General features: G+C 42.7%; 1 protein-coding gene across 3 annotated transcripts in view; it reads right to left on the bottom strand.

Moving 5' to 3' along the window:
- Positions 1–13,553: 13,553 nt before the first annotated feature.
- The window catches only part of FBXO34 (F-box protein 34), a 78,686-nt gene continuing 65,687 nt past the window's right edge, over positions 13,554–26,552 (bottom strand). For all 3 annotated transcript variants that reach the window (XM_068254402.1, XM_068254400.1, XM_068254401.1), the window contains 2 exons: positions 19,785–19,938; positions 13,554–16,270 (listed from right to left, as the gene is read on the bottom strand). In XM_068254402.1, coding sequence (XP_068110503.1) covers positions 14,161–16,270; positions 19,785–19,855 — 2,181 coding nt within the window. In that variant the 5' untranslated portion in view covers positions 19,856–19,938 and the 3' untranslated portion in view covers positions 13,554–14,160. The remainder of the gene's footprint in view (positions 16,271–19,784; positions 19,939–26,552) is intronic.

The following is a 26,552-nucleotide window of genomic DNA, read 5'->3' on the forward strand; positions in this document are numbered from 1 at the left end:
AGGTTAAAGTCAAACACCTGATCTGCTGCATGCTTTTTCGGGGGCTATGGCTAATAGTATTAGAGGCAGAGGATCAGCAGAGCTACCACGCAACTGGTATTGCTTAAAAGGAAATATGGCAGCCTCCGTATACCTCTTACTTCGGTTCCCCTTTAAGGCCAGTTTCACACTGCACCAATAAAAAAAAGCCTTAATATGCAGTAATCCTCATCTGGGAGCAGGCCATACAGGAAGTGATGCATTCTAGCACTCACTTCCTGCGGCCAAATCGATGTGTGCAGAAATGTATTGACAAAATGCGCTTCTGCACATGCCTGACAACAAACTCATGGGAAGGTTTTAAAAAAAAAAAGTTGCTATAGCATTACACGACTTTCTGTCTGCCACACAGTAACGTAGGTATGCAGTCATGTTGGATAGGATACTTCTGGCGCATTGCACAGCAGGCAATGTGAACTAGCCCATAGACTTGCATTGCCCAATGGTTCTCAATTTTTTTGGGTAAGCACCGTTAATGGTTTTTGAAATAATTTTTTCAAAGCACCCCTCAGCAAAACCTATTACCGAAATGCAGTTATGACACTTATTGGGCAGCACTCCATAAACACCCCATCTAGTAGCTAGCGATGCTTATTAAAGTAGACCCAAACTAAAAATACAAGATTTCAGAAATGAAATCTGTTTTCTAAATTATAATAAATAGCAGCCTTTTTTCAGCTGCATGATGACAAATATAAAATATTTTACATTTATTGGAGGAACCCCTCCCTTCCTTTTATATTGCCAGGACAGAATCCGGCAAACTGGTGGCGTAGCTGGTGTCCAGCAAAGGAAGAATTGCTAATGGTTGCCCCCAGTATAACCCTGGTTATGAAAAGAGAAGTGTTAAAAGCATGCACTGAAATGCTCATAGGCTTGCAGGAGTGTTTATTTATCTGTGTATGTGTCAGAGTGGTGCAACGAAATTTTGAGTTAAAAAAAATGTTTGGTTTGGGTCCGCTTTAAGCAGCATCCTTCCATAAATGCAATGACAGTCTCCTCTCCCCCCACTTTGCAGCACAGCAACCGAAATATTCAATGATAACCCCCCCAGCATTACCCCTCCAAATAGTCAATTACCACCCATAATGCAGCACAAGGATAAGTTAATCTTCATGTAATATTTAAAGACATTTACCCACATGGGTACTGCAGTTAGTAACACCCCCTTTTCATTACCCACTGCAGATTGTAAGTGATCCCCATTACCTGGACAAACCTCTTACCTATCCAGGCAAAGGTGCACTGACCAGTCACTCCACTCTGTCCAACTTCAACCACAACTACAGGGACAAAGGTCAACTGGCAGGTAATGCAGCCACATTGTTTATCAATGTTCGGTTGCATTACCTGACGGCAATGCACTAAGGATGGGGATTAACGCTGAGGCACACCAGGGTGCTACAACATCCAGTTTGAGAACCCCTGCCCTAGCAGTAGGCAGCAGTAAAATGCCACACTGTGCCATTATGAAAGTATCCTCAACCAGTTTCATACACTGACATTCTCAGCAGTTACAGCCTTTTAGGGCTGGTTCAGACGGACATTTGGAGGCATCGCGGCGGCAATGAGTTTGGGCTTTCAGCAGCGTTCGCATTGCGTTCGTTTTTTCTTCCCCTAGGGGGACATTACCCGTCACGGTTAACCGCCCCTGGAAGCAACATGTAGCTTCCAGGGGCTCCTTGAACGCCCCTGTGGGTTGTTCGGAGCTAGTAAGCCTTGATTTCACTTTTACAGGTTTCTATACACGGAGGATAATTGGATAGGTTTGGATTGCAAATGACCTGAACTGATATTGATTTTGTAACTTGAGACATTAGGAATTAGTGTTTATTTGATGCTCTTCCACTGTTGGTACAAAGCATTCACTAGTGTCCAACTATTAACTAGAGTAACTGACGGGCAGTAAAATCAGCACCTTCAGCTACCAGTCTGTAAGCTGGTGATCATTAAGAGACTTACCTTTCATTTGGGAATGCTTAACAGATGCTCCATAAAGTGTAGGTCTGGGGATATGCTTGGCCAGCCCAGCACATTTACCCTCAGCTTCTTTAGCAAGACAGTGGTTGTCTTAGAGGTGCATCTGAGATTATGTTGAAATACTGCCCTATATGTCACAGTAGATGTTACCAATCTTGGTTGTCAGTGATCTGTAGCTTCCCTGTGCCAGCACCACCAAACCACAACACTCACACCTCCATTCATCAGACTACAGGACATGGTTCCAGTATTCCATTGGCAAAGGACTTGGTCACACAAACAGTGCCCATACATAGTACATTTTCAATTAGATAATTTCGTCCGATTATTCCATTAGATCAAATATAAAGATTTTTCCAGCATGTTCGATCAGATTTCTCCAAAAATAGACTAATCAATTATCAAAAATAATTTAAGTTTTATTCAATCAAACAAATGAGAAATTAAAACAAACTTCTTTATTATACAGTGTATGGGCACCATAAGAGTGACTTTTTTGTGCTGACGAGTTTAAAAATTGCTATAAAGGACACCCAAGGCGAAAATAAATGATCATATCTATCTTCATTCTCCAAAAAAAAAAAAAATGACTAAAAATATTTCATATATTTTATGTTTAAATGTGCTTATGTTTAAACTATTTTGAATTTGCTCAATAACATATTCATTGAAGTATGCAAGAGCTGAAATCTATGAACTATTGAACTTTCTCTTTCCTACTCTCAAAATCCATTTTCTACTAGTAAAGCGCTTTATAGTTGGAATTTTTTTTTTTTTTATTATCAGTGCAGGTCACACTATTGTCACTTCCTGACTAAGTCAGCTACTTACAAACCTGATATTTAACTCTTTCAGGCAGAGAAAGAAAAGGAACACAGCATAGTTATTTGTGTGGTAAGCACTGTGCATACTCATATCTCGTGTCACCTTAGGTATCCTGCAAAAGCATTAGTGCAATGATGCACAATTTGAGTGTTTTCACATTAGTGATGGTTAAAGTGGACCCAAATTAAAAATACAAGATTTCAGAAATAAAATCTATTTTCTAACTTATAATAATAAATAGCAGCCTTTTTTCATCTGCATGATGACAAATATAAAATATTTTATATTTATTGGAGGAACCCCTTCCTTTCATATTGCCAGGACAGAATCCAGCAAACTGGTGGAGTAAGTAATGTCCAGCAATGGAGGAATTGCTAATGGCTGCCACCTGTATAGCCCTAGCTATGAAAAGAGAAGGGTGAAAAGCATGCACTGAAATGCTCATAGGCTTGAAGGAGTGTTTATCTTTGTATGTTTTTAATTCAAAATATTTAGTTGCACTACTCTGACACATTTTAGTTTGGGTCCGCTTTAAGTAGATGCAAATAACGTCAAGTTAATGCAAACTTATGCAGTTTGAAAATGAAATTTTACCTCAGTAGGATTTGATTGGTTGACTTTCAAACTACATAAATGTGCATAAATTTACAGCAACTGAAATTTATTTGCATCTTACTTGACCATCTCACATGAGTAATGTACTTTTACAAACACTCAGAATATGGTACAGGAGCTGTTTGCTATTCAATAGAAAGTATATAAGAAAATCAGCAATTTTACAAGCACATTTATGAAAATACATTAGCTTTATTCATTTATAGGTGAAAAAAGTTCACTGCCTGGCGAACTGTAAAAAAAAACATTCCACAAAAACCTGAGAAAAACACTTTTCTAAGCTAGGGCTTTGAAAATAGCTAACTAAATTGCTGAACACTTTCTCTGGCGATTTGTTATGTGAACAAGGCTTAGAGGCTGGAACCCACTAGAGCCATTTTCTGAGCTTTTAGGGAGCAATTAAAACCGAAAGCAATTTTCCTAAACGCTCAATTTTAATGGATGGGCCAAATTCCACTGGAGCGATTGCCAAATCGCAAAACAGGACATACAGCATTTTTGAGCATTAGCGTTTTTGCAATGTAAAGTATATAAACGTTGGCATAATCATTCATCAAAACCTACACAGAGCAATTTTGCAAGCGGTTTTACATTACTGCACACTAACAAAATGAAAATTAATTGAAAGAACCTATTCAAAATGCTAATCGCTACACAACAACAACATAGCGTTTTGTAGTAGCTTCCAGGCCTAAATAGTCTGCTTGTCTTCAAAAAACTGTTTGTAGGCGTTCCTGTCCATCTTTAGAAGAGTCTTCCTTCTAAGAGAACAGCCATACAGACCAATTTGCAGCAGTGTGCACATTAATCCCATTAAATCTCTGCAGCAATGCTACCAATACTCATACAAAAAACCACTAACTTACCTGAGGCTTCTTCCTACTGTGCTCACGATCTCCACTGGCCAGCAGCGGCAACCTCGAGCCAGGAGTGTTATGCACAGTACAGATTTCTGTATACTGTGCATAGACAGAAAGCTTCCAGCCATAGGAGCATGATTAGAGTGCTCACAGCTCAGGGCCGGCACATCCACAGTAGCCACCAACTGGCCAGCTTTGCAGGAGTCACCACTGCTGGCCAGAGGTTTTAGGAGATCATCATAAGCATAGTACAAATTAAGGGGGCTGGAAGAAGCCCCAGGTAAGAAAGAAAGAAAGAAAAAAAAAAAAAAGCCTTAAAGGATAATTGTTGCGAGAGGTATGTGGAGACTACCACATTTATTTCCTTTTAAGCAATACTAGTTGCCTGGCCACCCTGCTGATCCTCTGCCTCTGATTTAGCCATAGACCCTGAACAAGCATGCAGCAGATCAGGTGTTTCTGGCATTATGTCTGAACACCAGAAACAAGCATACAGCTAATCCTATCAGATCTAACACTAGTGCTACGTTGTACCACAGGTATTCTTGATCTGTTTTTTGGCTTCCCTGTGTATTGCCTGTGTGTGCCAAAAAATGTTTTCAAACGCAACCCAGTCACGTTTAGCATATAAAAATAATCAATTCTAAAAGGAACCTTAACAGAGGGATGTTTCCTTTTAAACAATACCAGTTACTTGCCAGTCCTGTTGATCACTTTGGTTGCAGTAGTGGCTGTATCCCACACCTGAAACAAGCATGCAGCTAATCCCCAGCCTGACTTCAGTCAGAGCACCTGATCTGCATGCTTGTTGAGGGCCCATGCACACCTAAAATCGCTAGGCACTAACTATTTGCGGTAGCAGTTTCTGTGGGCAATTTTTTTCCCGCGATTTAACGCAAAAAAATTAATGTACAAATTCACGTTTTGGAGCAATCGCGATTAGAGTTTCTATATATGCTAATGGCGATCGCTCCTAAATCGCTGGACAAATGCTGCATGCAACACATTTGCAATTAGCGATAATCGTAGAACACCTGCGATTATCGCTAATCGCTCAAGTGTGAACACTGCCATAGACTAATATAGCACTAGTGTTTTTGAAAAATGCTAGCGCTTTTGCGATTAGCGGGAATCGCACGATTCCCGCTTACGTGTGAAAGGGCCCTGAGGGGCTGTGGCTAAAAAGTATCAGACACAGTATCATCAGGAGAGTCAGGCAACTGGTATTTTTAAAAGGAAAAAAAATCCACATCCTGCTCAGTTTAGGTACCCTTTAAGCCATCTTTTTGTAGAGCAACAGTTCTGCTTATTTGTGACATGTAAAATCTCATCTCATACAGTCACCAAAATCCATTTAATAGCATCACACTAGATCAGTGATGGCTAACCTTGGCACTCCAGCTGTGGTGGAACTACAAGTCCCATAAGGTATTGCAATACTCTGACAGCTCTAAGCATGACTCGGGGAGGCAGAGGCCTGATGGGATTTGTAGTTCTGTCACAGCTGGAGTGCCAAGGTTAGCCATCACTGCACTACATAATCTCTGTATGTCACAGAGACTAAACGCACATGCTGTATTTTTTTTCAAACAACGAGTCCGTCATTTTGCTGACAGTTGCACGTGAGTACAAGCTGTCGGCAGACTGATGAGACTTTCTAAACTCATAAAAACTACCAACAATTTTGACAACACTTAGGCCTGGGACCCACTAGGAGCGCTTTTCAATGTGAAAAGCTCTTGGTAATGTAAAGCTATGGGGGTGATCCCACTTGAGGGATGCAATTTGCTAATGTAATGCTATGGAGTATTTTCACACATCCCAAGTGGGAACATAACCATAGCATTTTACTACCAAGAGCTTTTTACTTCACAAGCAATAAGAAAAGCTCTGCTGGTGGGTCCCAGGCCTCACTTAAAATCCACACATAGCTTTAGCATTAGGCCCAATCCATTAGATGGTAATAAATGTCGAGTTAATGTACATTAAAGCAGCCTGGAAATTGACCAGTCGAATCCAACTGCTGGTCAATTTCCAATCTGCAAAAACTTGCTTGGGAGCATAAATTTCCATCAACTCCATTAATTCAAAGTTCTCATCTCCTGTAACTGTACCAGTTCACACAAGATCCGCATCAGAGAGCAGATAGTAGATAGTAGACTAATAAGACACACAGAACAGACCCAGTCAAACATTTGTCTCCACGGTGCCTGAATAACTCATACTGTGGAAATGCAAGTAGGCAAATCCAGATGGAAGCAGGGGTTGTGCCAGCCCAGTATCTGTACTGCAATGGCAGCAAATCCACACCGTACGATATGAGCCGAGCCTGAAAGAACTCAAAGTCACAGCCAGTGAGGCAGCAATGTGTGTTTGTTATAGTTCACGTTCCCCAGAGTACAAGACAGAGCAGCAGTTCTCTAGAATGTAGACATGAGAGTGCAGAAACCAGCTACTAGGGATGCTCATTCGGATTCCGCGGAAATGCAATTTCCGAAATTCCGATCGGAATTTGCATTTCCGCATCGGAATGCGGACATCGGTAATGCAAGTGTGTTAGGCGGATTTCCGCCGGAAATCGCGGAAATTTACGCCGGAAATCGCGGAAATTCTGCCTGACTTTGACATCGATTTTCTCAAAAACTATAAGGTCTTTTTGAAAACTTTTTTTTGCATATTGTTCACAAGATTGAGTTTAATAAACCCTGAAAATTTGGTGTTTCTAGGACTTACGGGGGCTTTGCTATTAACCACTAAAGTCGGCAGATTTTTACTGTAAAGTAAAATGCAGAAAATCTGCATCTGCCTATTTTCTGCATTTATATTACAGTAAAAATCAGCCGACTTTAGTGGTTAATAGCAAAGCCCCCGTAAGTCCTAGAAGCACCAAATTTTCAGGGATTATTAAACAGAATCTTCTGAATAAGATGCAAAAAAAAGTTTTCAAAAAGACCTTATAGTTTTTGAGAAAATCTATGTTAAAGTCGGCCGGAATTTCCGCGATTTCCGGCGGAAATTCCGCATTGGGATGCGGAAATTGGTACCGGAAAGCGGAATAGGTAATTGGCAATGGCGGAATGCGGAATTACCGCGGAATCGGAAATTGGCATTTCCGACCATCCCTACCAGCTACAGCCAAACCTGCTGAATTATTTGTGGTAACAGAAGAGCTGCAGCATCTTCTCAATATTCTCTGCTAAATAAATAATCCCCTTACTGTGAGACAAGAAAGCAGGCAGTGGGCTGCAGCTGGACTCTACATTCCTTTTGAGACGTGAAGTATTGTTAAGGCAGCAGGATTCTGTACCTGCTCCGGCAACTGGCACCAGCACTGCTTAAAAGGACATCAGAGGTGAAAAACAGACGAGAACAATTATATCTATCCTCCTAAAAATGACTTTCGATATTTCAGTTTTATTTTCTATTTAAATCTAGTTTTTAAGTTTATTGTTTCATGGTCTCTGATCAATGACACCTTTACTGAAGTATGCCAGAGCTCTAATCTATGACTTTTTTTACCCTTTATCTCTTTCCTACTCTCAGAAGCCATTTACTGACAGGAAACTGTTTTATGGCTGTAATTACTTAAAGCGGTATTGTCACCATAAAAATCAAATTTCAACAGCAACTGGTCTGAGTGTATTAAGTGATAAAGATGCTAATCCTGCATTCAAAACTTTCACAACTTTTTCTGCTGTTATGATTTAAGGAACACTGGCCCTTTAGTAGTCGTGCCAAAGAATTGCATGCTGGGGGTTCTTTTTATCTATAATCTATTCCTCCTCTTCCCTTTATTTCCCTGCCAGCTCCTTATCTGAAACCTAATCCCCTACTCACTTGTGTTTACAAGCAAGGCTGAGGCGACTCAGCGATTGGAGGAGACAAGAAAAAAAGTAAAGGGCAGAAATGACATCACGAGTTAGCCTTAACTGTGGGCAAAAGACATGGCCCCCACCAGGAACAGAATTCTCATTTACTATATACCATTCACTGAAATCAAAACGTGGACAGTATAATACATGTGTTATTTAAGTAGATGAAGTATTTATCTACTTATATATGTGTTTTTTCCCTGGCATAGTATGGCTGATCCTACTGCTTTAACAGTGAGGATTATGCTATAGTCTGACCCGGAGAGAGAGGAGGGAAAAAAAAAAAAACTGGCTAGTTAGACATGTATGTACAGAGCCTAGCACACAAATCTCTCATTTCATCTTAAATAGGAGACACCGAGAGCCCAATATAGTGTAGTATGTATTGGAAACCGTGGATAAATGTAAGTGTGAGATGAATATACTCACAAACATGGGTTACCTCTTAGGCAACCACTGTAGATGCAGGTGAGGAGATTAGACCTGTCCTCACTCAGGATTAAGATGTCGCTCTCTGTAGATCAGGAAAGAAGGGGTAGGTCACCCCTCCACCAGGGGTGGACACAGTATTATCGTAAAAGAATAGAGGCGCCAGCAGGATAAAAGGTAATAAAAAATTTAAAATTTGCTGGGAGGCAGTGGTGGACTCACCTCCAGAAAGCAGACTCAAAATACTGTCTGAATTAAACAAATACATTTATTATTGGTACCCCAAAAGATGCAACACGTTTCGCAGGCACAGCCCGCTTCAGGCAATAAGATAGGGGACAAACAGTAGCTCGTCAGTAGCACGAATGGCACCTCTGTCACCGACCGACAGAGGTGCCATTCGTGCTACTGACGAGCTACTGTTTGTCCCCTATCTTATTGCCTGATGAAGCGGGCTGTGCCTGCGAAACGCGTTGCATCTTTTGGGGTACCAATAATAAATTTGTTTAATTCAGACAGTATTTTGAGTCTGCTTTCCGGAGGTAAGTCCACCACTGCCTCCCAGCAAATTTTAAATTTTTTATTACCTTTTTTTATCCTGCTGGTGCCTCTGTTCTTACGATAATCTCATTTCATCTTGGTTGTCTTTTAAAGTGTAACTATCGGGCATAAAATAAATTATTTTTATCTGGTAAACAATAGAGATTTAAATTTTTGGATGACCTGGTTAGAATCCTTATTACTTTTCTTGTTGATAAATGAGCATTCCCCAGTTTACCTGAGTTATTTGGTACACAAAAAGGAAGTTGCAGGGCATGCTGGGTTGTCTTTTTTGCTTCTCTACTTCCCCTCAGACTTAACTAATGCAGCCTGATTAGCTGAAGCCTCTTTCTCTCCTGTTTTCGCCTCCCACACCTCTGTTTCTCACTGACTGGCCAATATTTCTCATGCTGAGACAATGCACTTTCTACAGCGAAGGGCGGGCAAATTAGGCAGAGGAGAGTAAGGGAGGACATGACATCAGGATTGGCTTCAAAATAGACAGTTAAAATGGGAAATGCTAAGAAGGATTTTCTCTTTTACTGTACAAAATTCACTAAAATCAAAACGTGGACAGTACGATACATGTGTTATTTAAGTAGAGCAAGTATTTATCTACTTATATATGTGGTGCTTTTTCTGAGATAGTATGGTTGACAGCTCCTCTTTAAAAGCGAACCTGAACGGAAGAAGACACTTGTTACAGCTATTATGATGTTACTTATTTTTTTTAGAGGGCAATACAAATGCTGCAATACATCTGCAGTGTCTACTTCCTGCTTTCATGGACACAGACACAGGTGTGTTTACAAATTAGCTACTCTGCCATGTCAACTGACACAGCTAAGGGATCAAATTACAACTTGTGCTTCGATAGAGATATATAGGCTACAATGTCTAAATCCAAGTGCATCTCTAGGTTTTCCTTCTGTCCTGTGCAAGAGTTCAGGTCCACTTAAAGGACAACTGAAGTGAGAATATGGAGGCTGCCATATTACATCCTTTTAAAACAATACCAATTGCCTGGCAGCCCTGCTGATCTATTTGGCTGCAGTAGTGTCTGAATCACACCAGAAACAAGCATGCAGCCAATCTTGTCAGAATGCTTGTTCAGGGTCTACGGCTAAAATTATTAGAGGCAAAGGATCAACAGGTTTGCCAGGCAACGGTTTTGTCTTAAAAGGAAATAAATATGGCAGCTTTCATATTCCTCCACCCAGGGCTGTGGAGTCGGAGCAATGTTGGGTACCTGGAGTTGGTTGTTTCAATAAACAGTCGGGAGTCGGAGTCAGTCTAATTTTTACAAAGGCTATGGATTTGGTTCAAAAATCAGCCAAGGAGTCGGAGCAATTTTGGATACCTGGAGTCTGAGAGGTCGGATGATTTTTGTACCACAGCCCTGTTCGCCCTTCAGTTGTCCTTTGAAGGGGTAGTGTATATCTACATTAAGACTTGCTAATGCAACACATTTGCCTTTATTTAAACACTGGTGTAAAGCAGGTAATGGCAGGTCAACCCTACTATATGTAGTATGATTTAAAGCGGATCCGAGATGAAAAAAAGAAAAATCTATCTATCTATAACTTGTCTATATATCTTATCTAAAGTTTAGATAGTTTACACAGCAAATTTAGCTGCAAACCATTTTAATATAATAGGATTGATTATTCCTGTGATACGACGACAGCAGCCATGTTTGTAAACATTACACAGAGGCAGGCTTATCTGTATCTTGAGCAAAAAACCTAATCCCCCTCCTCCTCCTCCTCCTCCTCTGAAATCTCTGGCTAGTAATAACTCCCCCTCCTCCTGCTCAGACTGAGCTCCCATGAGCCCTTGCTACTGTCTGAAAGTGCCTTGGCGCTCTGAAAACCTGTGGGCGTGACTGGTTTAGTTTATAGGGGATTAGGGTATTAAAACAAAAACAATTTGGCTTGAGGAATGCCCTATAAACAATAGGAAAGGAACAATTACGCAATGAGTAAAAGTTCATCTCGGATCCACTTTAAACTAGTAAGGCAAACCGGTAAATATTTTTGATATTTTGTTTTCCGTTACAGACATTCATTAGAGTCAACATTTAGTTAAGTCTTACCGTTTTCATCTAACGCAAGCAATTGATAATTCCTCCCCTCCCCCACCTCCCAAAGAAAAAAAATATGCTTTTGGTGGGTGTGGGTTTTTTTTTTCCCCTTCAGTAAATACAAAGGTTTCCCCTATTTATTTTCTATGCATTTTAAAAGGGGAAAAATAAATACCAGGTCTCCATTTTCATCCAGAGAGACTCCAGAAGTGTCAGATCTGCTGTGACATTGGAAAAAGTGGTCAACTCCATCCCTCACACAGGGAGGGAAAGCGGATCTAGGCCAGCACTACAGAGCCTCAGTGTGGCAAGTACTTGTGCTCCTTTTCCTACAGCAAACAGTCACATTCCTTTTTTTTTCCCTGCTTCAAACTTTTATTTTACAACGCAGATTGCAAATTAATCCTGTCATGGGAACCAACAGTCACTCTCACATGCACAGAGGAAGTCAACAGTACGGACACCAACTTCCTGTGGCATAGAAGTCATTTTATCTCGCTATTCCTGGTGTACACAGAGAAGAGGCGCAATTCTTCATACTTCTACATTTGTTCTTAGAATGGTGACACCAAAAATTCTACCAACATGCACAACCCCACCTCTAGAGTGCAGACACTTTAACAGAGTAGCAACTAAGGTGCAGGTTTGCTAGATTGCAAGGCCCTGTTCACACTGGGAATCACAAAATGCTAGCGTTTTACTATATAGATCTTTTTGCATATTTTTACTGGACAATTTTGCATTTTCAGCAATTGAGATTCTTTTTTTTTTTACATTTCAACTGTGATCGCTCTAAAAAATGCCGAAAAAAAAACGCTGCATGCACCACGTTTTCCACAAATCGCCAGCCATCACTGCCATATACTTTTAAAGTTACCCTAGCGCTTTTCATAGCACTATCGATTGCTGGCAATTCCTGAAATTCCTGATCTAATTAACTTGTATAAATACATCAGAGGGCAATATAAAAGTTTGGCGGATAAACTTTTTGTCCCTAGGCCTTCTCAAAGGACTAGAGGACATGATCTATGGAGGAAAAACGTTTTAGCCATTTATTTAGGAAAAGGTTCTTTACAGTTAGGCTGCTTACACACAGGGACGTTACAGGCGCACGTTAGTGCAGCCTGTAACGCTCCCCCAACGCACAGCAATGTAACACAAGTGGGCTGTTCACACTGCCCACGTTGAGTTACATGTAACGCTGCACGTTCTCCTGAGAGTGCAGCATGCTACAGCGTTACAGCGGCTTAAGCCGCGTTAGACTGTTTGCACATGCTCAGTCATGTTGGGGAGGAGCGGAGAGCGGCCAGGCACATGGCTAATTAATATTCACTGCACGGTGTGACGTGCAGTGTTTACTTCCTGGTGCGGCCGCTCTGTGCGGCGATTGGCCAGTGGGACCACGTGATGCCGCATGCGTCCAAGAGTACGCATCACGGACGCCAGAGTGAGCTGCACAACGCGGCTCACTCCGACGTCCACATCGAAGAGCATCAGGCCTTGCATTAGGTGCACGTTATGCGACCTTAACGTAGCACCTAACGCAACATCTTGGTGTACAAGTAGCCTAAGAGTGATTAAGATGTGGAATGCATTGCCACAGGAAATAGTTATGGCGAAGTCTATACCTGCATTTAAAGGGGGCTTAGATGCTTTCCTTGCGTTGAAAGACATCCATGGCTACAATTACTAGGTAATGCCTAACGATGTTGATCCAGGGATTTTATCTGATTGCCATCTGGAGTGGGGAAGGATTTTTTTTTCCCTTTTGGGGCTAATTGGACTATGCCTTGTAAGGGTTTTTCGCCTTCCTCTGGATCAACAGGGATACGTGAGGGAGCAGGCTGGTGTTGTACTTTGTTCTCTGGTTGAACTCGATGGACGCAAGTCTTTTTTCAACCCAAATAATTATGTAACTGTGTGGAAAACGTCTGCAAATTGGCCCAGTGTGAATGAGCCCTAAATCAGGGTATTACAATCAGCAAATGATAGCTGGGATGTCTGCACAAGTTTTTGAAAACACAAAACGTGAAACCATAGAAGTTGTGTATATAGGATTTCCCCCAAGTGGAGTTCTACTTTAATACAAGTGACAGCTTCACAGTTCAGAAACCTTTTTGTCCCCAAATAAGATTCAAGAGTAAAAGTGTAGGTAAATACAGATAGATACCATAATGCATATTCTCACAATATTTTACAAAGTGCAAACCTAAAAAAAAAAAAAAAAAAAAAAAAAAAAAGGGAATAGTGGGGTGAAAGAAACCCACACCAACAAAAACAAAGAGACCATAGCAATGCAAAGATAATCCGTAAGGTTCAGGATGCACATTTTATTGAATTAAAGACAAATTTTCCTCCTTGTACAGTCAGCCACTATAGAATAAATCACCTCATATTTTCACTTTGTCACAGTATTCCAGACACTTGTGCCAATCTGATTACAACGCCTTCCAGTTTCACCAATAATAAACACTTTAAAAATGCTTCAAGCCCTATATATTTTTTTAGTTTCTTTTTTAAAAAAACAAAACAAAAAACAAAAAAAAACCCCAAGCATACACACAGCATATACAGACATAACGACACTTAAAAGGAAAAAAAAAAACCCAAAACTTTCACACAAACACACCTATAGCCACAAAACTTTCAGAGCTGCATCATAAAGATTAGGTTGCGTCAGCTAGCAATAATAGATCTTTTATGTATGTACATCTATTCGTTATCTATTTACATAAAGGTGTCAACGATCCAGTTGAAGAACACAAGAAAAATTAAACACAAAAAAAAACGAAGTAAAGGCTCTTGTGTCAAAGAATGTGCGGTTTTCATCACCCCATGAAAAAAAAAAGCGCACGTTTATGTACAATGTAAACAGCATGGGGCATGAAAGTCCTCCTCAACAAGACCAATACCCATTCTAATCCTCTTCAAATTCAGACTCAGACTTCTTGCAAACTGTCCGGTTAAGGCTGTGGAAAGCAGGCACCCAACGATTGTCGTGTAGCCCCACCTTACAGCCCCTGCTCTCTTTTTGAGACATGTGGCAGCACATCCAAAAACCAGGGCCATAAGGCAAAGCTTGGCAGTAAGGTTTGGGGTGCCAAAGGCAGAGGGAGACGTCCCCCTTCGTGCACTTTTTCTTGCACTGTTTGCAAGGGTCGTCTTTGTAGCGAGGATCCCGAACCCAAAGAGAGTCGCAAGGCCTAATGTCGTAATGCTCAATGATGAATTTGAAATAGCAGGAGGTGCATTTGAGGGCGGCCAGGGATTGGGTGGGAAGGTAACGAAAGATCTTCACCAAGATGTGATGGGGCAGGAAAGCCATGTACTGCTGAGGTTCCAGTAGCTGCTGGATTTTGAATCTGGTCTCCAGAAAATCGTGCGACACTTGCCTCTTTACAACAGAGGAGTCTAGTACCTGAGTTACGTTTCCAAGTGAAGATATGGAGACCGAATACTGTGCAATCATCGAGCTATTCTGCAAACACAGAGTATTGTCAAAGGCCTTTTTCTCCAGTTGCTGCACCTGAGACCCAACATCACGTACATGTGCATGTTGGGGATCATGTCGATCAGTCTGGAAGAATATCTTCCCTGGAGAAAGGTCCCCTGTTAAAGCTTTATCCTGTGTGAGTCCTACTTCCTGTTGCGATAAGGTGTGTACCAGTACACTGGCAGCTTTAAGGGTCACAGAATCGGGGATCTTATTCAAACACTCAGCTTTTTCATTGGCTGTTCGTTCTCTTCCAGTCTGATTCTCAAAGGAGTCTGGGGCACATTCAACAGCTTTAATGCAGGCAGAAATAGAAAATTTACAAGGATTCATAATTACAGCAATATCCCCGTTGCAACCCATTTTCAGATAAGTCTCCTTGACAAGTTCTAAATTTACATTAGCCACAAAACAGTCCTCCACAGGTGGCAAAGACTCTGAATCTTGGGGCTTAGCTGAAGGACGGTTTTCCCATAATTTCACAGAACAGAGGTCTTCCTTATTTTGCGGGAGGTTTACCACGGCTGAAGCAGCTAGTTCTCCTTCAGGGTCAACAGCAACAGTTGGCTCATTTGGACGGTTGGCATCTTGCTGAGATCCTGTGGCGAGCAACATCCGTCCGACGTTTCTCCTCAAGCTGTTACTCCTCGAAAGTCCACCCGACTCCCGCTCGTTCTGATGCCTCAAGCACTCTGACTCTAGTTTAGCCACCATTTCTAAGACGCATACAGATTCCAGTTCGGACTTCTCGGAAGAGTCTTTATCGGAAGCAGAGTCACTGGCTTCAACTGCCATCAAGGAAATGCCTGGGTGGGCACATTTAGAAGAAGGACCAACAGGTTTAAAAGGATGAGGAACAGTAAAAGATTTAGCACAATCAGAAAGTAACGTACTTGTTCTTTCTTCTAGAAAAGCTACCATCTCAACCACAGAAAGAGACCGGGAGGGAAGGATACCATCTCTATCGGCAACAAAATTAACAGAGCAGTTTTCCATGCCACTTGGGAAAGGCTCTGTAAGGAGGCACTTTTTACGCACCTCCTGCACCTTGTCTAGATTGTTCTTTCCACGTTTCATGTCAACAGATTTCTTCCTCCGCTTAGCAGCTCTTCCATTCATATCCCCAGTGTTTTTAATTTTCATCGAATTGTTCCTGTTGCAGTGCTGCGATGCAAAGAACGCTACCTTTTCCTTGGTGTTTCCTGGCTTGATAAGAGCACAGCTATCCAATGGGACCTCTCCTTCTTCCACTTGGTCGATTGTTGCAGCTGGAACATTCTTGGCGCGCGCTTCAAAGCTATTTGAAGTGCCAACCCCTGCGGTATTGCACATGGTGTTCTGGGATATTGTCCCCAGAGGTCTGCGAGGCTGATTATCATTAGAAGATAAACACTTCCTGGTGGCGCCATTACACTGTTCCTCCTTTGCCAAGCTTTGGTTGTTTAGATGCATGCCTTTACTGGATTGTACGTCTACAGCAGAGGATTCTTTTTTCTGTAGCTTATGATATGGCTTTAAAGGCATTCCAGAAGCCCTGGAAGAAACAAAAAGTGCACATTTTAGTTCATGGGTAACCATAAATCAACAAAATATACATACTATTCTACAGCTAACTTGTCACAGAAAGCACTTACTGTTGACACTGCACAGTTAAACCCCCCTTTTTCCTAAAGCAGGTCCCTATATTTGGGGCACCAACTATTTTTATACATTTTTTTTATTTTTGAATGTTACAACCCACTTTAAGGCTCGATTTAGATGGATGACATCCAAACTTACTTTAGAACACAAATGAAGCTAAAGTTTCGAGTAGGGATGCTCTCACGAGTAAATCCGAGTGCACTCTGATTCGTGATTTAAATGAGCATTAATTAATGCAGGTGTGGAGCGGGGACAAAAGGGGTTATTTACCCATAAGGCTGCGTCCTCCCTGCCCTCCAATAAGGATGCACACGCATCCAATTGATTGCTCCACACCTGCGGTAATTAATGCTCATTTAAAAATCACAAATCCGAGTGCTTATATGTAATGAGAACTCCCACATGCAAAGATGACGTGCAGAAATACAGGATAGTAATTGCAAATAGTAAAGAAGAAAGCGCCTGGATATAAAATCTCCGCACCACCAATAAAGATATAAAAACTTTAATTGAACAACAAGAACACACCTAAGACACATAGGCCTCAATTCACTAAGCTTTATCAAACACTTTATCAAATGTTTGATAATTTACCTCATGGGTAAAATCTAATTTTGCATTCACTAAGTTGGTATAGATTTATTGAACGTTTTATCAATAAAACATTCGATAAATCTATACCACCTTAGTGAATGCAAAATTAGATTTTACCCATGAGGTAAATTATCAAACGTTTGATAAAGTGTTTGATAAAGCTTAGTGAAATGAGGCCATAATGTCCTAAATCTTAAACAATCAGATTTACTCGTTAGAGCATCCCTAATTTCGAGACTTTGGCGGGTCTCTTTATCAAGGCATTCAACTCAAAAGTAAAGATCTGTATAACATAATACTGCTCCTTACCCGTTATGAAAGGAGGAGCATGACCTATAGTAGAATTGGGGAAAGGGTAAACCAGGAGATACCAAGATTGTTGTATTTCTGAGACTCGTGAGTATAGCCATGCAGTCCCAAACTTTCAAGCCAGGCTGGGAGAAATAGGAACAGCCCTAGAGACCTACAGACAGTGAACCGTATCAGGCACGGTCAGTGCAAGGGTTCATTCTACAAGCTGATCCTTCAACAGTAAGAATCCACTTGTCTTCTGAAGTACTATTTCTTGAGGACAGCCGAAGTCTTCAACCAAGTTGGTAAAAACCACCAGGGCCCTGTGCTGGAACTACGGGATTTAGAGATAATTAAAGGACAACTTAAGTGAGAAGAATATGGAGGCTGCCAGATTTATTTTCTGTTAACCTCCTTGCCGGTTATCCCGAGCTCAGCTCGGGGTAACCTGCGCACGAGGATTTCTCAGGCCCCACTGGGCCGATGTCTATCAAATAAAAAAGGAGCACACGCAGCCGGCACTTTGCCAGCCGCGTGTGCTACCTGATCGCCGCCGCAGCACGGCGATCCACCGCATGCAGCGGCGAAAGAGGGTCCCCCCAGCTGCCCGAGCCCAGCCGGAACAAACAGTTCCGGCCAACGCTGAGGGCTGGATCTGAGGCGGCTGACGTCAGGACGTCGGCTGACGTCACTCCGCTCATCGCTATGGCGACGAGGAAAGCGAAACAAGGCCGCTCATTGCGGCCTTCCTTGTTACTTCTGATCGCCGGAGGCGATCAGAAGTGCGCATACGGAGCGCCTTCTACTGGGCTTTCATGCAGCCAACTGAAAAAAAACCCTCCCGCAGCCGCCCTGGCGATCTTAAAGGAAAACTGTAGTGAGAGGTATATGGAGGCTGCCATATTGATTTACTTTTAAGCAATACCAGTTGCCTGGCAGCCCTGCTGATCCTCTGCCTCCAATACATTTAGGCATAGACCCTAAACAAGCATGCAGCAGATCAGGTATTTCTGACATTTTTGTCAGATCTGACAAGATTAGCTGCATGCTTGTTCCTGGTGTGATTCTGCTGCCAGGTAACTGGTATTGCTTAAAAGGAAATCAATATGGCAGCCTCCATATACCTCTCACTACAGTTCTTTAATAGAACGCCAGGGAGGTTAAACAATACCAATTGCCTGGATGCCCTGCTAATCTGTCTGACTGCAGTAGTGTGAATCACACCTGAAACAAGCATGCAGCTAATCTTGTCAGATCTGACAATGTCAGAAACCCCTGATCTGCTGCATGCTTGTTCAGGGTCTGTGGCTAAAAGTATTAGAGGCAGAGGATCAGCAGGATAGCCAGACAACTGGTATTGTTTAAAAAGAGCAACTATCGGGCATACAATCAAAAACAAATTCTTTATTTTTATCTGGTAAACAAGTAATAAGGACGCTAACCAGGCAACCCATAAGCTAAAATCACTATTACTTTTCTTGTTGATAAATGATCATTCCCCAGTTTACCTGACTCATATTTGGTACACACAAAATTTGTTACACAAAAAAGAAGTTACAGGGCATGCTGGGTTGTCTTTTTTTCTTCTGTACTTCCCCTCAGACATAACTAATGCAGCCTGATTGTTTCATTCCTGGTTTCCCCTTCCACACCTCTGTTCCTCTCCGATTGGCCAATATTTCTCATGCTGAGACAAAGCACTTTCTATAGTGAAGGGCGGGCAATGCATACACAATCAGGCAGAAGAGAGTAAGGGAGGAAATGACATCAGGATTGGCTTGAAAAATAGCCACACTTAAAATGGGAAATGCTAAGAAGGATTTTCTCCTTTTATTGTAGAAAAATCCCTAAAATCAAAATGTGGACAGTGCAATACATATGTTATGTAAGTAGAGCAAGTATTTATCTACTTATGTGTTGTTTTTCCTGAGATAGTATAGACAACTCTTTACAAAGGAAATAAATATGGCAGCCTCCAAATCCCTCTCGCTTCAGTTGCCCTTTAAAGGGAACCTAAACTGAGAACGATATGAATTTTTCCCTTTTAAAATACTAGTTGCCCGACTCTCCTGCTGATCCTGTGTCATATCCTAAGGTTAGGGCCACTTTAAGCTTCCCTTTAAAGGAAACCAGTCACCACAGATACTTACCTTTTTATACATACCTGGGGCTTCCTCCAGCTCCATGGGCACGGATCGCTCCTACGCCGCAGTCCTCCACTGCCTGCAGCTCCAGTACCGGGTCCCGTCACTTCCTGCAGTCGCGGCCAATCTGACGCAAGAGAAGTGCGCTATTTGCACATCTCTCCAGCAGCTGCTGGAGAGATATGTAAAGAGCGCACTTCCTCTTGCGCAGACTGGAGGATGTTACAGCACCCGGTACAGGAGCTGCAGGCGGCAGCGTGGGAGCGATCCGTGCCCATGGGGCTTGGAGGAAGCCCCAGGTATGTATAAAAAAGTATCTGTAGTTTCCTTTAAGGGATCTGCCCCTGGATTAGGGCCCTGCGCTGGGGACTGACTTACCGCTTGACGTGTTGACACGGCGAGTAGAGTTTCAGTGCAACCCTGTGGAGGCCAGCTCGGCAGGTACTCATCCTAGCTGCCTGCACACAGTGCTTATTGTCACAGCCAGTCCATGGTGCTTCACGGGGTGGACCGCACACCACTGTCTTTCAGTCTGAGAGGGAGAGAGAGAAGAGAAAAACAGAAAGTGATAAGTATTGATTACTTGCATGTATCTCATTCATAGCAAAAACTCTACAGAAGTGCTGACAGAAAAGAACTTCTAGTACAGCTGCTGGAGGTCTGAGCATGTCAGACAGCAACAAGCAGAATATCCCACAGCAAGAAAGTGCATTAGTTTGGCCTGGTGTGCTATCTACTCATGACCAGTAGCAGAGTTTCAAGAGGGAATGGCCCTGGAATGATGGACAGTGTTGGGTGGCACGAAAAAGTAGCCGTGTGGGGCGTGACCAGGGGAGTGCAGGGCCGGGGCAACTCTGCTTACAGCATATGAGGAGGATGAGAAGGCGAGCCGATGACTGCCGGGTGCTCACCAAAATTAGCTGGGTGGAGCACCGTGATAGCTTGATTTAGTCCATCAGCAGTCCACAATGAAAGTGCTCATTGTGGACTGCTTTGCATGTCACGTCAAGTTCTCTTTAGGAGCCTGGGCACACCGTCACATGCTGCTGTGTGGATTACAGCCACATGCATCAGTGAGCAATACGCAGGGGACATCAGAGGGCATATAAAGCACTGTCTATTAGGCAAACGTATGCACTGTGCAGAAGTTTGTTCTGACAACGCGCCCTGCTGCATGCATTTTGTATGCAACAGCGATGCCCCATTCAGTCCAGTTCAATGAGGTTGGTGCTCCAGTGCCATGCATTAGTGCAATGAGGCCACAGTGGTCAGCTGGCTAAGAGCCTCATGCAATTTCCTGTCAAATTGCTAATTTCTGACAGGGAAAAGGGGGGGGGGGGGGGGGGGAAGAGAAAATCAGATCGGACCTTTTGAAACTTGTCTATTCGACCTATCTGACGGGAAATTGCATGGTGTGTACCAGGCATTAGCACACCATGTCAGACTACAGCAACCTGCTACTAGCAATCCACTGTAAACAAGAGCACAGTTGTATCCGTGTGTAACACAGACGACATACTGTAACATACACTTGCCCTCTGCTGTTATCCCAGGTATGTTAGACATGTGACATTAGCACAGCCTGGGAATAGCATTATGCAGGGCTTCACATCAGGCCCCTATACTCAGCATCCACCCACATTAACACATTTCTAATGACAGTTGTAAAAAGTTACCATAACAGGCAACACTGCTCCAACTGGTCACCATATCAGGAAAAGGAAAAAACACAAACATTTTCCCCTCCGCTCAAAGCCCAGCATGTTAAGCCCTGCATAGGATTTACTATTTCTGATTTTAAGTGAGAGATCTACACAAGCTGGTCTTAAACACACATCTAGACAGCTGAACGGTTTAAGCAACAGTGTGTTTTTATAAACTGTTTTTTCATGTCTTTCCATCTTAAAACAACTGAATCATATGCAATACATGTGCACATTCCATGCGCCCAGCAGCATTGTTCTCATTGCGATCTGGAATGTGTACGTTTTCAGCGTACAAGATTACAGTTTAAAAAATGACTATCCGTGGGAAAGATATTTCTACAAAGTGGACCTGAACTCTTGCACAGGACAGAAGGGAAAGAGAAATGCACCCTGAATGTATTTAGACCAGCCTTTCTCAACTTTTTTACCCTGAAGGAATCCTGCAAATAACTTTTGGATCTCTAGGAACCCCTGCAAACAATTTTTTGATCTTGAGGAACCCCTGCATTTATATTTCAGGAGGCGTGGTCTTTAAAAGTAGGTGCGGCTGTTTATTTCACTAACTTCTATTACACTTACACTCATACTGTGCTCATTATTCTGAGCCCAATTTAGTTCTTCTATTTACAGTACCCCCCTATAAAGTGCTCTATCATTCTTCCCTCACGATGGGGGAAAATGCCAAGGAACCCCTGCAGAGTCCTCAAGGAACCCTGGTTGAGAAAGCCAGATTTAGAGAGTTAACCTGTTTAATTCCTCCTCATTTGTGTCTAATCACAAGTTGAAATTTGATTTCTCTCGTGTCACATGACTGCCGTGGCAGAGAGGGCAGATAAGCTCATTTAAAATTACAGGATGTTAACAATATGTCTGCTTCCATGAAAGCAGGAAGTAGAAAGTGCAGATTTTAGGATTTGTGTCAGCTGTAACAAGTAGAAAACCCGTCCATGATACCCAAAAGGTAGAGAGTAATAAAGGACACCCTGTACTGAAAACACAGACGGGTGGACAAACAAAACCCGCACATTCTGACAAACGCCAGGCATTGATTATGAAAAAGACTGGGACGTCACCAGTCAGGATTTCACCCAGAAGACGATTGTCAGGATTGCAGAGGTTCTGGGGGGGGGAGAAGAAGAAGGGCATACTGATGAAATGTATGTGTGTGTGTGTGTGTGTGTGTGTGTGTGTGTGTGTGTGTGTGTGTGTGTGTGTGTGTGTGTGTGTGTGTGTGTGTGTGTGTGTGTGTGTGTGTGTGTGTGTGTGTGTGTGTGTGTGTGTGTGTGTGTGTGTGTGTGTGTGTGTGTGTGTGTGTGTGTGTGTGTGTGTGTGTTTATACATACACACATTACTGAGCATGTGCAATGCTGCGTTTAGAGAGTGCTGCATGCTGTGCGTTTAGCAATAAATTTGCTGCCAATTTTTTGCTAAACGCACAGCATGCAACACTCTCTAAATATTGCTACACATTACACACAACGCAACGTGTGCACTGTGAATGTCGCATAAACTTTGTATTGCTGTGCGTTACTCTGCGTTATAAATTTTTTAAAACGTGCTACTTTAACGTCCCACTGTGAAAGAGGCCTTAAAGTGTACCAGAGGCGGTTTTTAAATGTAGAATAGGAACAGAGACATGTCCTGTAGATGGGAACATGCCTCTGTGTGCCGTCCTTGCGGCTCTCGGTGCCCCCTGCTAGCCCCCCTGGAAATTTGCAGACATGCAGAACGTCGCCAAATTAATGGTGAAGGAGCTTCCTTTGCAGGAGAAGAACGCCCCTTTCCCGCCTATCAGAGCCTTGTCACTGGCTCTCCAGCGCGCGTTACCCGCCTCTCCCTGCCCCCACCATGCCAATCGCAGCTCTCCTCCACATAGAGCAGATTCTGCAGCATTGTGACCACAGAGGTCACAGAAGTGAAAGCAGAGGAGATCTGCACATGGGAGCGGCGAAGACCCTGCCTGTTCCGGATACATCCCCCCCGATCGGGTGACATGCTTTTTCTTTAGTTTGAATAGTGCCTCGGGTTCTCATTGTAAAAGGTTATGCTTGTAACTATACTTCAGCCCACCGCAGAAACCACCAACAAGATCTAAAAAACACTGAAGCCGCAAACTTTGTGAAAAGAGCATTTGTACCATTCTCAACACTCTTGGCCAGGACTGTATACTTCTGAATGTAAATAAATTGGTATATTTGTGTAATAATATGGTAAGATTACCCTTTGAACAGAGGCAGCTTTATGAGCTGCAGACCTCGGTAAACAGATAGCCATTAAATTCGGCTGCATTGTTTTTTTTCTCCCACTTCATTACAATGAACTATTTCTATAATCTAACGGTACAGAATGTTGGCTTTAAACGGACTAGGCACATGCAGGCTGGTAGTGACTGCAACTTGTTTACACTCCAGATCCTATTTTGGGGCTGGAAGAGTAGAGCAGCAGCATAAAAATAGGCACAGTTGACATTCGTCACGTCCCAGCCCTGTATGCACATAGCACAGAATGTGACACTTGGAGAGACTAAATATACAGCAGATTAGAACGCTATAAACTGGCCATGCTGTGGGACACCTCCAAGGAGAAACCAAACTGTGGGGAGGAATTTACTCCTAGAATTCTCACAGCTAGGTATGAATGGAAAGTCTCCGTATGCAAAGCTGTGCTAGTAAAGGACAGCTGCTAGATGCTGATAAATTAGAAAGCAACCAATTACATTCTGGAGCAGGGAAGGAAAAGAGGCGCTCCAGGTGAGGGAAATAGGAGTACAGGCTAAAGGTGGTTAAACACTATACAATAAAATGATCCAATTTTATGACAATTCAATAAAAAAAAATAAAAAAAAAAAAAAAAAAACTGTTAAGCCCCATCTACACCATACAATTTAGTGCAATTCAATCCGACATGTCTGATCGATATTCTATTTTGCCATTGTTTTGCAATGGCAAATTGAATCGAATCCCGGACATGTTTGGTTGAATCGAATCACACAAAAAATTGCATGTGTAGATGGGGCTTAACACCGGGGGGGAAAAAAAAAAAAAAAAAATCATTCAGAGAAATCTTAACCACTTGCCGACCGCGCACTCATACTGCGCGTCGGCAAAGTGGCAGCTGCAGGACCAGCGACGCAGTTCTGTGTCGCCGGCTGCAGGCTAATCAGGAAGCAGCCACTCGCGCGAGCGGCTGCTTCCTGTCAATTCACGGCGGGGGGCTCCGTGAATAGCCTGCGGGCCGCCGATCGCGGCTCGCAGGCTAAATGTAAACACAAGCGGAAATAATCCGCTTTGTTTACATTGTACGTAAGGCAGATCGGCGATCCCCGGCCAATCAGCGGCCGGGGATCGCCATGTGACAGGGGACGTCCTGTCACAGGCTGCACAGGACGGATAGCGTCCTGTGCAGCCCCGATCACCAGGGGGCCAGGTAGGAGAGGGGGAAGCGGAATTTCGCCGCGGAGGGGGGGGGCTTTGAGGTGCCCCCCCCCCCCGCCAGCCACACGCAGGCAGGCGGGAGAGATTGGACCCCCCCCCCCCCAGCACATCATCCCCCTAGTGGGGAAAAAAAGGGGGGTGATCTGATCTCTCTGCCTGGTGTTTGATCTGTGCTGGGAGCTGTAGAGCCCACCCAGCACAGATCACATAGTTTAACACTGGTCCTTAAGGGGGGGGGGGGGGGGGTAAAGGGTGGGTCCTCAAGTGGTTAGTGAATCTGCAGGACTGGGTCAGACTACAGTGCGACCCTCACTGATAAGAAATTACAACTATAAAACACTTTCCAAGCAGAAAATCGCTTCTCAGAGCAGAAAAAAAGATAAAGGGTCAATAGTTCATAGATTTTAGCTCTGGCATACTTCAATGAATGTGTCATTGAAAAGAAAAAAAAAGCAGTAAAAGTTTAAAAGCGGAAATTTCAATATAAAAGAAACCTGGAACAGCTTGACTTCACTTCAGCCTTTAGTGTTTTTCACCTTATGTATCCGAGCAATTTTCACCTCCCATTCATTTGCCAATAATTTATCACATTTGGTACAGTACATTTTGCTAAGAACTATTTTATTCTAAATGCATTTTAATGTGATTATTAAAAAAAAATAAAGCTTTCAGCCATTATGGCTTTCAAATAATGTATGCTACCATAATTAAAACCCACATTTGCCCATTTGTCTCGGTTATTACACCATTTAAATTATGGCCCCATCGCAATGTATGGCACCAATATTTTATTTGGAAATAAAAAAAAAAAAAAAGTGCATTTTTTCAGTTTTGCATCCTTATAAACAACAAAAAAAAAACATAATATAACCTCTTGACATGCATATTAAAGTTCAAACCGAAAGGTGATTTTTTTTTTTTTGGGGGGGGGGTGAGGCAAACAGTCGATTTTAAATGTAAAAAGGTCTATTCATTTAAAGAGGGGGGGGGGGGGGGGGGGGGGGGGAGTGTAGGTCGATGTAGTTTTACGATTTGCCCACAGTTTGTATTTTGCTTCCTGCAAGCTTCCCATTCATTGATCTCCGGGCTAACAGGCAGCCCGTGCACCCCCGAGACATGGATGTACCTCCTACGTCCAGCATGCATATTTGGACGTAGGCGTTACATCCTAAATGCTAAAGTGGTTAAAAAGTCATTTTTAGGAGGAGAAGTAGGATAGTAGGATGCTTTTATTATTTTATTTTCACCACAGGTGTCCTTTAAATACCAGAGACTGCTGGTAACAAAGAACGTCACCTACTGACAAATCCCCCACAGGCTCCTCTCTCTGCAGTGTCTGATGGCAGAGCTCTGTGAGGCGGTCAGAAACCACTTTCACTGGCTACGGATGCTGTTCATCAATGGGATTCGCTTACAGTGGTGACAGGGTCAGGAGCCAATTAAATCTTCTCCTGACCAGCTCACAGAGCTCAACCATCATATAAACGGCAGAGCGAGTGATCAGTGGGAGCATGCGGCGGGAAGGTTGAAATTAATCGGTAATGGATCAAAACGGCGTAGATTTCAATCATCGAGGTCTGGAAGTGGTTAATATACCACAAGAATGTGTAAGGTGGGAACCCTGATTGAGAGGGGATGAGGGTCACAGCGAAGGATTCCCCTCTTCCAGTTTTTGGCACTCACTTCCCCCCATGCCTGTCCGTTTTCAGTTGAAAAGCCCTAGTAAGAATGGTCAATGGTACATCTGAACAGGCCGTCATTATGTCAGCTATTCCCGTGTCCAGGAAAGTCATGTAGGTAGCAAGTTTGCATTCCACTACCACAAAGACAACACATACATTTAGGGACAATTTAGACAAATGGGTCCAAAAAATTCCTATCACAGATAATCCTCCACAAGTCTGAGACTTCTCAATATGACCAATGTAAGACTAAGAAAGCAGGAGGAAATAAATTATATATAAAAGTACAAATTTTATTAATGACCAAAATACAAACACATATCA

Source organism: Hyperolius riggenbachi, chromosome 9, assembly GCF_040937935.1.
Source record: "Hyperolius riggenbachi isolate aHypRig1 chromosome 9, aHypRig1.pri, whole genome shotgun sequence".
Taxonomy (NCBI): Eukaryota; Metazoa; Chordata; class Amphibia; order Anura; family Hyperoliidae; genus Hyperolius; species Hyperolius riggenbachi.